The sequence below is a fragment of the Chinchilla lanigera genome, unplaced genomic scaffold (genome assembly GCF_000276665.1).
Source record: "Chinchilla lanigera isolate Chin_1 unplaced genomic scaffold, ChiLan1.0 scaffold00119, whole genome shotgun sequence".
NCBI lineage: Eukaryota > Metazoa > Chordata > Mammalia > Rodentia > Chinchillidae > Chinchilla > Chinchilla lanigera.
The window spans coordinates 650,786-665,657 of NW_004955520.1; the positions used below are offsets into that span (position 1 = coordinate 650,786).

Consider the following 14,872-nt stretch of genomic DNA (forward strand, 5'->3'; position numbering starts at 1 on the left):
GAGTTCGGTTCCCGGTACCGGAGAAAAACCAAAAAAATTAAAAAATAAAAAAAAATAAAAAAAAAGAACCCACACCAGAGTCTCTGTCCATAGGGTACAAGCTCCAGTAGGAGCTACAACATAGGATTTATACACAGGAAAAAAAAAAAGAATAGGAGGAGGGGAAAGATGGCAGAGTGGTAAGTAGCAGAGAAAGAACCTCTCCAAGTGTTGCCACCCTGATGCTGGAATATCTCAATGTGGGCAAGACAAGAAGGAGGGAAGTTCCCTGGACTCAGGAAGGAACTGAGGCAAGAATTGAAGCCCACGGAGAGAGGGAAGAGAGAAACGTCAATGATGAAAGAGGTACCCAACGGCGCCTTCTCCCTGAGATGGGACACATTATGTGAGAGGAGCGGTCCAAACTGGCAGACACATAGCGAGTGCTGGCGACCCTAAAGGCCTCCAAAGACAGATGCAGCCGTGGAGGGGAGCAATGGACGTGAAGGACTGCACTAGCTGCCCATGAGTGCTGAGGGCTCAGTCATTCTGTGTGAGAGAGCAACTGGCTTGGAACCCTTTGTGAGAGCGGTTGGTTGAGCTCAGAATTCAGAGCCACTGCCTGCTCCATCTAGTGGCTCCCAACTAGGCTCAGGTCCATGGAAGTTACACTGATGGCTGCAGGCTGCCAGAGGGTGCAGGCTCGCTGAGATTATTCATGACACCACCAAAAAGCTAGGGCAGGCTTGCTGGGATAAATCAACATGCAACAGGATGCTGGCTCCACACATTGTTTACAGCAGAGACAAACCTGGAAGTGACTTTTTTTCTGTCTCTCTCATTTTTTGTTATTGTTGTAGTTCTGGCTTTTTTTTTTTAAAAAAATTGTTTGCTTTCTGTTTTTTTATTCCTCCTTCATCGTTTGAACTTATATTTATGGGAGTGTGAATGGGGTCTAGCCTCTTTGTGATTGTGATCCTGTTCTGTTCTTTTTAGCTCTTCCTTCTCTCTTTCCCTCCAGTCTTCTGCACCAGTTTCCCAAAGTTCATGTGATCACCCCTTGTCCTCCAGCCTTACTTCTAATCTCTTCCTCTTCTTCCACTTCTCTATTTTCTCCCTAACCCATTTTGAATTTTAACCCCGAGGATAAAACTGACATATTAAAAACTTGTATTCTGCATACAATTTGCTAGTTTTAGATTCTGTTAGATAACTACAAATCTAGTTCATACAGTTAAAGATGGCAAATTAATGGTTACTTCAGTTTGGCATTTTCTAGGCTGTGTTTTTTGCTATTGTCATTGATACCACTGTAGCCAAAAAGTGACATAATTGTTCTAGATAGCTGTTCTTTCTGGTATTCAAGACTGACATTGACTAAGGGTCAGAGAAAATACTGTGGTACAGGCCAAAGAACTAGGGGCTGGGCCAAATAGGCAACAACTTCTCATCCCCAGAAAATTGAAGAGGTAGGACCTTACAGGAGACTCAAAAACCAAAAACCAGCTACACCTTGAAGACAACTAGCAGAAGGAGTCATTTCCTAAGGGTTCTATAAAAGCAACCCACCATGTTTGTAAAAGGCAATTTACAAACATCACCCCAGGAATTAAACTAAAAAAAAAGAAAAGAAGATGAGAAGACACTTAAACAAGATGCAACCCCAGACATCCAGTTCACCAAAGGCAAAGTCAGTGGGCAGTGAGGTGGGATAATCTAAAAATCACTCACCTGGCTTTTCTGAAGTGCTAACAACAAAGCAATTGAATGAGCCTATAGAAAAAATCAAACAAGAAATAATTTCTCAGATAACTGCAGAGATGGTGTCCACAGTGAAAATCATGCTTAGTGATTCTAGAGCAGATACAGACAAAAAAATTGAGGAGATTAAGAAAATTACAGACACCAAGAATGCTCAGCATAGAAAAGAAATAAAATCCACAAAGCATATTCAAGCAGATATCCAGAATAAAAATTCCACTGAAAGTATTCACAGCACATTAAGACAATGTGAGGACAAGATCTCATAATATAGAAGACAGGCTAGCTGTTAGTGATCATGAAAAGAAAGATTTCTTAAAAATAGCAAGGCACCATGAGAAATCAATACAGTAGGTGCTAGACAATGCATAGAAGAATAATTTAAAATTGATTGGAGTTCAAGACAAAGCAGGAGATAGCACAAATGATACTAAAAAAAACTGTCCAGAGACATCATGGCAGAAAAGTTCCCCAGTAGAGAAAAAGAAATTGACATACACATAAGTGAGGCACATAGAACTCCAATTAGCCATCATCAAAAAAAACTAAAGCCTGGCATATTATAGTCAAGATTCCAGAAATTCAACACAAGAATAGAATATTAAAAGCTGTTAGTGAAAGGAAACAAATCACCTACAAAGAAAAGCCCATCAGAATCACAGCTGATTTCTCAGCATAAACTCTTAAGGAGAGCTTGGAGTGAAGTATTTCAAGCTCTAAAGGAAAACAACCTTCAAACCAGATTGATGTACCCTGTAAAACTATCTTTCAAAATTGATGGAGAAAAAACACACTTCCATGATAAAGAATATCTAAGGAAATCTGTGACCACTTGTTATGGTTTATGTCTGTGTGTCCCCCCAATGCCTCATGCGGACATGGGGCAGGATTTTAGAGTTTGAATATGGGTATGAGAGCTGCACCCGCCCTGGAGTGGATAGTTTGCATATGTAAGGGAGAGGAAAAGGGTGCTTGAGGTGATTCCTCCCCCATTCTGCCCGGGTGTGTGCTGGCAGCTTAGCTGTGTCTGTCGCCATGAGCTGCAGCTCTCTGCCATGTTCCACTCTGCCTTATAATCTGCCAAGTACATACTGATACTTCCACGAACTGTAAGCGAAATAAACCTTTCCTTCCTTAATTTTGGGCGTCAGGTATTTTGTCCCAGCAGCGAGAAAAAAGTAACCAAGACACCACTAAACCAGCACTCCAAAACATCTTCAAGGACATTCTAGAAAGAGATAACAAGGATTACAACCCCATAAACCCCAACAGTAGGAATTTACCAGGCAAGGCAAACAAGTACACAGAGGGAGGGAAAAAAAGAAGGGTACCAACAACAGGAAAATAACATGACAAGGATAAGTCAATACATATCAGCTGTAACCATCAATGTCAATGGCCTCAATTCACCAATCAAAAAAACACACTGAGAGAATGGATCAAGAAGCATGATCCAACAATATGCTGCATACAAAAAACACATTTAATTCAAAAAGAAATTTATAGACTGAAAGTCAAATGATGGAAAACAACACTCCATGTGACAGGAAGCCAAAAAAAGCAGGAGTAGCTACTCCATTTGCAGACAAAGTGAATTTCAAGCCAAGACTGATTAAGAGAGATAAAGAAGGTCACTACATCCTTGTAAAGAGAACAATCCAAGAGGAAGAGATAACAATCATAAATACATGTGCAACAAATACCAGTGCACTCAACTATATAAAAGGAATATTAATGGGCATGAAAAATCAAATAAGCACTACTACAGTTGTACTGGGGGATTTCAACATTCCCACTGTCACAAAAAGACAGATCAACTAGACAAAGAGTCTACAATAAAATAATAGAATGGAACCAAACTTTTGAACAAATGGAAGTAGTAGATGTATACAGAGTGTTTCATCCCACAGCATCAGAATACACATTCCTCTCAGCTGCCCATGGGACATTCTCCAAAACAGACCACATACTAGCCCACAGAACATGCTTAAGTAAATGCAAAGGAACTGAAATTATCCCATGCATATTATCAGACCATAGAGCAATGAAATTGGAAATCAATGGCAAAAGAAACCACAAAAACTCCATAAACAAATGGAAATTAAATAACACCCTACTGAACAACCAATGGATCACAGTTGAAATTAAAGAAGACATTAGACAGTTTCTACAATTAAATGATAATGACAGTACAACATACCAGAACTTACGGACACAATGAAAGCAGACCTAAAAGAGAAATTTACAGCAGTGAATACCTATGTCAGGAAAACAGAGCAACCACAAATAACCAACTTAATGTTGAACCTCAAACTTCTAGAAAAAGAAGAGCAGACTAAATCAAAAACTCATACAAAGGAGGAAATTTTAAAGATCAGAGCAAAAATTAACACACTGGAGACTAAAAACAATGCAAAGAATCAATGAATCAAAGAGCTGGTTCTGTGAAAGAGTAAATAAAATCAACAGACCCTTAGCCAAGCTTATCAAAAAAAAAAAAAAAAAAAAAAGGAAAGAAAAGACTCAAATCTGTGCAATTAGGAAGGAAAAGAGTGAAGTCACAATGGACCCTGCAGAAATTCAGATGATCAGCTATACTTCAAAAATTTGTATTCTAATAATATGGAAAATGCAGAAAAAATGGACAGATTCCTAGATACATATGAATTACCAAAGCTGAATTAAGAAGATATAAAAATCTGAAGTAAACCAGTATCAGTCAATGAAATCAAAGATGTGATTAAAAACCTACCAACAAAGAAAAGCCCAGCCCCTGATGGATTCACTGCTGCATTCTACAAGAAAGTTAGAGAAGACATAATACTAATACTTCTCAAACTCTTTCATAAAATTGAAAGGGAAGCAATACTCCTAAGTTCATTCCTGGAAGCAAGCGTTACCCTGATACCAAAACTAGAGAGGGACCCAACTAAGAAAGAAAATCACACACCAATCTCCCTAATGAACATAGATGCAAAAATCCTCAATAAGATAGTGGCAAATAGAATGCAACAAATCAAGGTAAAACTCTTGAAGGTAAAACACTTCAAGGTAAAACTCTTGAAGACACTGAATATTATATCAGGAATATTATACACCATGACCAAGTAGGATTTATCCTAGAGATGCAGGGATGGTTCAACGCATGTAAATCAATAAATGTAGTATACCATTTTAACAGAGCCAGGCACAAAAATCATATAATCTCAATAGATGCAAAGTCCACCATCCACTCATCATAAAAAAAAACTACAGAAAACTGGAATAGATGGTCTTTATCTCAATCTGATAAAAACCATCTATGACAAACCAACAGCCAACATCATACTAAATGGACAAAAATTGAAAGCTTCCACTCTCACATCAGGAATAAAACAAGGATTTCCATTATCTCCACTTGTACTCACCACAGTCTTGGAAACTTTAGCCAGAGCAATTAGACAAGAAATAAAAGGAATAAAGATAGGAAAGGAAGAAGTTAAATTGTCATTATTTGCAGATGACATGATACTCTACATAGAAGACCCCAAAAACTCCACTAAAATATTGCTAGATTTAATAAGCAAATTCAGCAGCATAGCTGGATACAAAGTCAACACTCAAAAATCAACAGCCTTCCTATACATGAATAACAAACTCACTGAGAGAGAAATTAGGGAAACTACACCTTTCACAATAACATCCAAAAAAATGAAATACCTAGGGATCAATCTAAAGAAGGGTGTAAAAGACCTCTAAATTGAAAACTACAGTACTCTTTAAAAGGAGATTGAAATGGATATCAGAAAATGGAAAGATAGCCCTTGCTCTTGGGTAGGAAGAACCAATATAGTGAAAATGGCCATATTTCCAAAACTGTTATATAGATTTAATGCAATTCCTATCAAAATTCCAAAATTATATGTCACAGAATTAGAAAAAGAAATCCTAAAATTCATTTGGAACCAGAAGAGACCTAGAATAGCAAAGGTAATTCTGGGCAACAAAGGCAAGTCAGCGGGCATCACCAACCCTCACTTGAAATTATACTACAAAGCTACAGTGATAAAAACAGTGTGGTACTGGCAAAAAAAAATCCTAAAAGACAAAAAACCCAGACCCAAAGATCAATGGAATGGACTAGAAGATGCAGAAACAACTCCAGACATATTCAGCTACCTTATATTTGACAAAGGTGCCAAACGCATTCACTGGAAGAAAGACAGCTTCTTTAATAAACAGTGCTAGAAAAACTGGCTCTGCATATTCTGAAGACTAAAACTGGACCCGTATCTTTCATCATGCACTAAACTAAATTCAAAATGAATCAAAGATCTAAATATTAATATTAGAACAAAAACATTAAATCTTCTGGAAGACAGAATAGGTAAAACTTTTGAAGACACTGATGTAGGCAAAGACTTTATGAATAAAACCCTGATCATACAGGAACTATCACAAAGAGTCAACAACTGGGATCTCATCTTATTAAAAAGCTTTTGCACAGCAAAAGAAACCACCAATAGAGTGAAGAGACAACCCACAATGTGGGGAAACATGTTTGCCAGATGTTTCTCAGACAAAGGATTACTATCAAGAACATATAAAGAACTCAAAAAATATCAGACCTCCCAAATTTAAAAACTGAATCCAAAAATGGGCATCAGAGATGAATACATACTTCTCAGACGAAGAATTACAAACAGCAAATAAATATAGGAAAAATGTTCAACATCACAGGTCATTCAAGAGATGCAAACTAAAATAACACGGAGATTCTATCTCACCCTGGAAAGAATGGCTATTATTAAGAAATCAACCAATAACAAACGCTGGAGGGGCTGTGGGCAAAAAGGAACTCTTCTCCACTGTTGGTGGGAGTATAAACTGGTACAACCACTGTGGAAATCAGTGTGGAGATTCCTCAAAAATCTAGGATTAGAGGCCTTTTGACCCAGCTCCTTCCCCTCTGGGCATTTTCCCAGAATTAAAAAATCATACCACATGATATATGTGCATCCATGTATATAGCAGCATAATTTGTAAGAGCTGGATCTTGGAAACAAATGCTGATCAACAGAGGAATGGATAAAATGATGTGGTCTTTTATACAATGGGGTATTACTCAGCCATAAAGAAGTATAAACTAGAGACTTTTAAAGGTAAACGGATGCAACTTGAGACCATACTCCTAAGTGAAACAAATCATACACAAATGTGTAAACATCATATTGTCTTCCTAGTGTGAGAAGCTGAAAGAGTAAATAAGATCCAAAATGTGCAATAGATACTATTAAATGGAAAGAAACTTCAAAAGGAAAGAAACTGGTTTGGGGGAATGGAAAAAAGAAGGAAGGGAAAAGCAAAAGAAAAAAATATGTAAGATAGTTAAGATAGTTATACTAATTTCTCTTAGCTCATTGAAAAGATAGGTTTGTGCTAATATCATTTGCACAATTAAATGCTGATATCTTTTACTCTGAGTAACTAATTTAAAGATAACAATACACAATATATTAACCATTATTACTCTCCTATCATTGTTTTGGAATTTTTTTTTCTTTAAAATAAAAAAGTGAATAAAATAGGTCAAAAAGCCAAGAAATAATCTATACCCACACTGCTGAAAAACCAATTTATACAGATGAGATTCTTCTATAAAGCCACACTGAATAAGAAAATGTTTTCCTGGTTAAATAGGTGAAAAGGGGTTTTACCAGTCTCAGCTTTGGCAAAGAGCAAATTTTTACCTGGGAAATTATGAGCAAAAGTTTATTTTGTCTGCTTGTTACTTTATTTATGGTTCTCTAAAACATGTATATGGTAAAATATTGAGAAAGAATGTAAACTATGAATGTTATATTAAAGAAATAAGACTATGATTTCCCACACCCTTTTTTGTTTTTTTCTAAATAGCTTGCAAAAGTAGAATCAAGTGTTTTTTGCCTTTTCTGGAGAAGAAATTTTAGCTCATAGTATGACTAGGAGGGCAGGATGGAAGCTAACAAAAAACAAAACAATCTCTTGCCCATGTAAGGCAAAACACTCTGCCCTTACTGCTCAAAGGATGCTATAGACATAGCATAGGAATATCACTAATTTGGGTAAAAATTGTGCAGATGGCCCCATCATAAAGGCATCTCTGCCCCAAACTAAGAAAAGTCAGGAGCCAACTTGTAAAGGTATCAAAAATTGTTTTAATGATTTAACTGGGGGAAGAGGACAAAGCTCTAATTTCTTTCTTGCTTCAGCAAAGAATTCCTACGTAGACTCTTGCACCTCTGTATCTCTGTCTCTGGCCACAGTGCTCATGCCCAAGCACGGATCCAGCAACATGGCCATGGACAGTGACCTTGCTACCTAGAGACCATTTTGAGTGTGACCCTAGGTACAGGGGGGCAAAAGTTCGAGAAATGCACTTTTACCTTTTTCTAGTACAAAGATCTTCTGCAGCCATTTGGAAACATTTCTCTGCACTAAATCTACATCAATATTCTGAAGAGAACATTTCTTCCACTCTTTGAAGAGTATACTCCATTCTTCCTGTGCTTCCCAAAGTATTTTCCTCAAAGTTAAGTCATAATCAATGTCAGAGATTTCTGAAAGCATAATCTGTGTGACTTCTTCCACATTGAGAGAATGCATATGAGCCTGGGAGTCACTGAACCGATCCTGGTAGTTTGCATACATTCGAGCTTTGTTAGCCAGACTGGCCGCCTCCTCAGAGAGAGCCTGGATCATTTCCGTTGCTGTTGGCACACTGGTGCTGGTAGACAGAAGAAAAGGAGTTCTTATCTAAAAAGCAACAGTAAGATATTCTGAGAGCACAAGACTTTCAGAACTCAGCACATTTCACTGACAATTATCTTGGTGTATGGGTAATTCTTAACATGATAGGTAAATAAAGTTGGGCCTATCATTTCCACTGGTCCTAGACAAAGGCTCAAGAGGACACAGGGTATTTAGCCCTTTCCACACCTAGAGGCCCTTGCCATCTGCTGTAGTTCATGATAAAAGCTACCAGTCCTGCTGCTGATAGTGGCCTCATTCATTAAGAGATGAAAGCAGTGTTAAATTCCAACTAGAGGTTACTGACAATTGAGATGTAATTTTATTTCCTATTCAAATTCACTAATCATTAAAATTCCGTGAGTCATAAGTTAAGAATACTTGGATTCAATTATTTAGCCAAGATTCTATGGAATGTAAATATCCATATGCATAGCATTACATGTGACTCAAATCAAGTTTTTAATGAGAATAAACAAAAAATCCAAAACGCTTACTTTGGCTTTTAAATTACTAACATCCACTCGAAGATCAGTGATATATTCTTCCAAATTATCCCGAAATTTACTTATAGTGGCATCTTTATTTATTTTACTGAATTTTATAGCTGTTTTTAGTTGCTCAAACTTGATACAAAGGATTTTATAAATAGCAATTTGTTCTTCTGAAATGTTGATCTGGTAACGTCTTACAACAGAATACAACTGAGAAACTGTTAGATACTCTTTTTCTAATTCAGATATTATTGAGGAAATTTCATCCAAGAAAGTAAAGTGTTCCACAAATTCTTCCATTTTAGTGGGATCACATTCCAGCTGTCGCAATGATGATTCTACAATCTGAAATCATTAACACAATTATAATTATATAAGATTTTTCTTTATTTTAAAATTTATTTTAAATTTTTCTGACTTCTATAATTTCAGAAAAAAAATGAAGATATCATCTGGGACATAATTCTAAGTACCGAGCATCAACATGATCAAAATGTTCTATTGTTAACATAAGGTGCTTGAATATATCACATATGTAAAATAAATGCTACTAAGACATTATGTAAGTACTAAGTGTGACTAATTTTTTTCTATGACATAAATGTAGCACAAATAGTATGACCAAAATGTGAATGGTGTATAATCATGGCTACCACTTCTTCAGCACTTGTATTCTAGGTCTTTGGATATGTTAACCCACCTTGCTCAAGTAGTGCGTTTGCTAAGTAAGTGTTATTTCCTCTGCTTTGCACAGGAAGTCTCAAAGTAGTTATTTAGCCCAAGATCAGAAAGATGCTGTTATAGCACTAGGATCCAAAATCAAATCTGATTCCAAATCCCATACTTTTCCACCACATTTATATCCATTATAACATCCACCATTCTAAATTATTTTTGCAGTGCTTGAAATCAAACTAAACCTTGCACATACTAAACAAGTGCTCTATCACTGAACAATATACCTTTCCCTGTTCCATACAACTTTTGAAGTAACTGCACTGCTGCATCAAAATTAAATTTTTTGAAATTCTTTTTCATGTTGCAAAGACTTAGTAACTCATGTACATTTGGGATATAATTTTGGAATAAAAGTGAATTCAATCTTCAATCTTCACAGCCTTGAATCAGTTACTTATATTACTCTGCTATAGTTTAGATCTGGGGTGTTCCCCAAAGGCCCATGCTGTTTGGAAGGTGATTAGATTATGGGGACAATGTACTCATCTTCACTGATGAGTATGCAGTTGATTTGGGGCCTGGTTTGAGGTGGGTCACCGGGGGTGTGACCTGGAAGTATATACAGTATCTCCTTCCCCCAGTGCCTCCCTTCTCTTTCTGCTTCTTGGCCACCATGACAGCAAAACCTTTCCTTTGAGCCAGGCCCTTCCACCATGCCATCTCTGTGTTTGAGCCTGCCAATGATGGCCTGAAACAACTTCTCCACTGTCAGAGAATAACAGGTGTTAATACTCATTGAAGTTTTCTAGAGGTACCTGTATGTTTCTTTTATTAGAATTTATTTCAATAGTGTTAAAAATCAGAGATGTACTTGATTCTCAGTCCTGATATTAACTCTGTGAATCTAGGTAAATAGCTTTCCTTAAGGAAACTTGGTCTCCTCATGTGCAGGTCATCAGATGAAATAAAATCATTAAGTCCCTGGCTTGGGATGGTGCCTGGCATGTAAGCAAGTATATCTAGTGTGATCAAGATGGCAAACTGAGCAAACACAACTACCTTGTCTCCAGCCGCAACAGCTTCAGGCCTGCATCAGTGTTAGTTAGAATGGCCCCAGCAGCTGGAAACTGGCTCATACCTGTAATGCTGGCAATCTGAGAAGCTGAGGGAAGAGGATTGCAAATTTGAGCCCAGCCCGGGCAATTTAGCTACTTGACAAAGCCCTGTCTTAAAAAAAAAAGCTATGGATGTAGCTCACGCAAAGCCTCTAGTTTCAATCTCTAGAACTATAAAATAATAATAATAATAATGATAATAATAATAATAACTCCAGACAAACAAACAGAAAAAAAAAAAAACCCTAGTGATCACAGGCTTTAAGCCAACCCTTAAATAAAAATGTTCCAGGCTCATTCCAATTTAAAGATCTAGTATGTAGAACAAGCCTGTTTTGTGGAAATTGGTTTTTGAACCAATTTAAAACCCAATTAAGAGGTTCATTTACTTGGCTCCAGTGACCCAGGCACCAGGCAGGCCAGCCTAAGCACTCCAGCAGCAAGGTGTCCAGGGACCATGCCTGGAAACCTGCACAGAACATCCAGAGGTGGCAGAAGAACTCTTCCAGAGAAGACCAGTCTGCAAAGTCTGTGTCTCCACATGTCCACAAGGATTAAGAACCTTCAGGGAAACCAGACATTAGAAAAAGGACAAAATAAAGCACCTCTGAGTGATCCTAAAGAAATGGAGTGAACAAACTACCCGACAATAAAGTCAAAATAAGTGTATTAAGAAAGCACAGTGAATTTCATGAAAATACAGGGAAATAACCTAAGAAAATATAATAAAGGACAAGAATGAGAAGTTTAAGATTGAAGACAATTTTAAAAATCAAACAAATGTAATAATGATAAAATGAAAAACACAATAGAGAATATGAGTAGAACTCATCAAGCAGAAGGACTCTGAAATCCAAATAACTTGTCTTTGCAATACAAACCAGAAGTCACAGGAAAAATGAAACAAGCCAACAAAAAAGAATAAGAAAACCTACAAGATTTATGTAGCAGGACCAAAAGAGCAAATATTTGATTCACAAAGGTACAAGAAAGTGAAGAGAGATAAAGGGTAGGAAGGCTATCTATTTAAAGAGTAATAATATCAGAAAACTTTTCAAGGTTGGAGAAAAATACAAAATCCTGATATAGAAAAGTCAAAGATCTCTAATTAGATTAAAGTCAAATAATTCCACAATATATAATCAAACTGTAAAAAATTCAAAGACAAGGAGAACATCCTAAAAGCAGGAAAAGAAAAGAAAAAGTTAACATGCCAGGGACTTTCAATACAGTGAACACTGAATTTCTCAGCAGAAACATTACAGGATAGAAGACTGGGACAATATATTCCAAGCGTATCTTGGTTACTTTTCTCTCGTTGTTGAGACAAAATACCCAACACCCAAAATTAAAGAAGGAAAGGTTTATTTAGCTCACAGTTTTGGGGGGTTTCAGTCCATACTTGGCTGACTCCACAGCAGAGTGGCACATGGCAGAGGGCAACAGTTCATGGCAGCAGAAGACAGCAAAAGCAGCAAGAGCAAAAAGGGAGGAGCAAGCAGGGAGGCAGGGGCTTCTTTCCCTTCCTTATATTGTATGCAAACTGCCTGCCCCAGGGCAGGTATAGCACTCACACCCATAATCCCAGCATTGGATCATGGGTCAATCCAAAACTCTAGAAGCCCGCCCCAGGACTGCATGAGGGTTAGGGTTGACTTCCAGGCACAAACCATAACAAAATGCTAAAGGAAAAAGAACTGCTAAACAAGAATATTACATGCAGCAAAACTGTCCTTCAGAAATGAAGGAGAGCTCGAAAGTACCAGACAAAACCTAAGGAATTAAGAAGATATCAATTAATTCCCTCAGTTTTATTTTTCTGGTATTTACAGAAATGTTAAAGGGAATTCATCAGAATGATATAAAAGGACACCAATTCATCAAAACAGAAAAGTATAACATTTACTGGTAAAGTAAGCATGTAGTCAAATTCAGAATACAGTAAGTCCCCAACTTATGAGTAAGTCCCATTACTGTTCTGGGAGAACATCCTTAAGTTGGATTGATTCATAAGTCTGACAAAGTGAGTCTTATACACAAGTGACACAAATATATAATATATATTGCTTTGTGCTTCTGAGCAATATATATAATATATATTGCTTTCTGCTTTTCCTCTTGTTTCTGGACATCCTGGGCTTTGATTGAATACTGTACAGTATCACACTGTGCAGTAAGCTCACCGCAGCACAACTGTGACAACATACAGTAGATATGTGAGCTACTGCTATGATTTTCTCACATCTATGAATGTTTGTAACATGAGGTCCATTTGTATCTGCAAAAGTTCACAACTCGAATGTTCCTAAGTTGGGGACTTACTGTATTTTAATAGTGTAGTGATGGTCTATACTTCACTTATATCATTAGCATGAAGGTTAAAAAACAAAACTACTAAAATAATAATAGCTATATTTTTTTGCAGAAAATCTGCCACAATTATTTTTTAATGAATAAGGATTTTCCACAAAACAGTCTTGTTCTACATGCTAGATCTTTTAAACAGTTCAGTGACACAGTATGCTAACTACCTACACAACAGATAATATAGTAGGAAAACACTCAATCTGATGAAAAGTTAAAATCTTTAATAATACTGAAAACTGACATAACTCATGCCTTTAAAATCAAAAATACAAAAATTAAATGTTTTCCTAAAAAGATTTCCCTATTTAAAGGATTCATTTGAAAATGAAGCTGCATGTAATTTGTACAGTAAGTTGTACAAGTAAACAGGTAATATACATAAAAAATTAACTGACATACTCCTTAATTATCAGTTGTCCACCTTTAATTTCCAATACTGTACTTTCGTAACAAGCGTATAAAATATCAAACTTTTCTTTAGAAAAAGTGCCGTTCCTTAACATCCTTTACACAAAAACAGTGAGCCTGTGGCATGTTAATGCAGTTGAGAGGCAAAGCGTACTTTTACAAATTCTACCTTCCACAAAAAGCCTCATGAAAAGATTATATGCCACTATAAAAATATCCACCTCTTGTGGTAGCTGCATTCAAGAAGCAAGACTTGAAGACCATTTTCATATAGCATAGAAAACCACTATGAGAGCACATTAACTGCATTGGTGGCTTGAGAGTGTGCGGTGCTACAGGATTATGCATAGCTACTGTTAGGGACCAAGCTGTTACACAGAGTTTTAAATTGATTGTAACTGAGAGCATAACAGAGGTACATACTACCAGCCCATGTCAAGTAAAAATACTGAATCACTGTGCTAAATACTTCATTCCTGGAGAAAACCAAAGGCAACAATACCTAAATCAAGCCCAACAGGTGACTAAACTCATTCTCCTCAAAGACTGGTGAGCACAATGAAGTCTGAGGTATACCTTTATCCATTAAATCTGTGTGCCATGGCAAGATATTACGATTTGGGAATACACACCACCACAATGGTTTAAATCTTTTGAATATTATTCATATATTCTTATCTACCCAGTCTCTTGATTTTTGACAAGATTTCACCTACAGTAGAATATTACAGAAACAAAATATAAGTGCATGTCTTTCTAAATGAAACTTACATGGACTAAAAGTAGAGACTATTTTTAAACAAACATACAATATGCAGGCAGGCAAAGCAAGAAAATAGCCATTCAAACATATAATTAAAAAAAACCCTACAAATTGACTATTTCCAGAAAACTATGAAGCGCCTCAACTAAAAAGAATGCATAATGAAATTCTAATCTAATACAGGTCAAAAATTTAAAGAGGTTTTAAACAGGAAAAATTTAAAGAGGTTTTAACAGGAAAAGTAAAACAACTTTTTACTGGCCATTCCTGTTGAGATGAGAATTGTAAAGAAACAGAAAAGTGGCTACAAACCCACTTAGAGCACCAAAGAGAGAGAAAATAAAAGTCCATTTTCATCTCTGTTATTATCATAAAATCCTGTGTAACTACAGGTCAAACTGCTGGTGGCAGAAACAGAATTCTTTATAAACTGCAGATGTCCTATACATAAAAAAAATTTCACTGGAGTTGCACTAGTTCTAAAGACTTCTGTTTTAGCCTACCTACTGTATGTATGCAATCTGAGATAAAGTCTCTTT

At 36.6% G+C, this 14,872-nt stretch overlaps 1 protein-coding gene across 16 annotated transcripts in view; it reads right to left on the reverse strand.

Moving 5' to 3' along the window:
- Positions 1-14,872, reverse strand: part of Dnah14 (dynein, axonemal, heavy chain 14) — a 317,770-nt gene that overhangs the window by 232,745 nt on the left and 70,153 nt on the right. For all 16 annotated transcript variants that reach the window (XM_013507038.1, XM_013507034.1, XM_013507036.1 and 13 more), the window contains 2 exons: positions 9,006-9,347; positions 8,145-8,514 (listed from right to left, as the gene is read on the reverse strand). In XM_013507038.1, the coding sequence (XP_013362492.1) occupies positions 8,145-8,514; positions 9,006-9,347 (712 nt within the window). The remainder of the gene's footprint in view (positions 1-8,144; positions 8,515-9,005; positions 9,348-14,872) is intronic.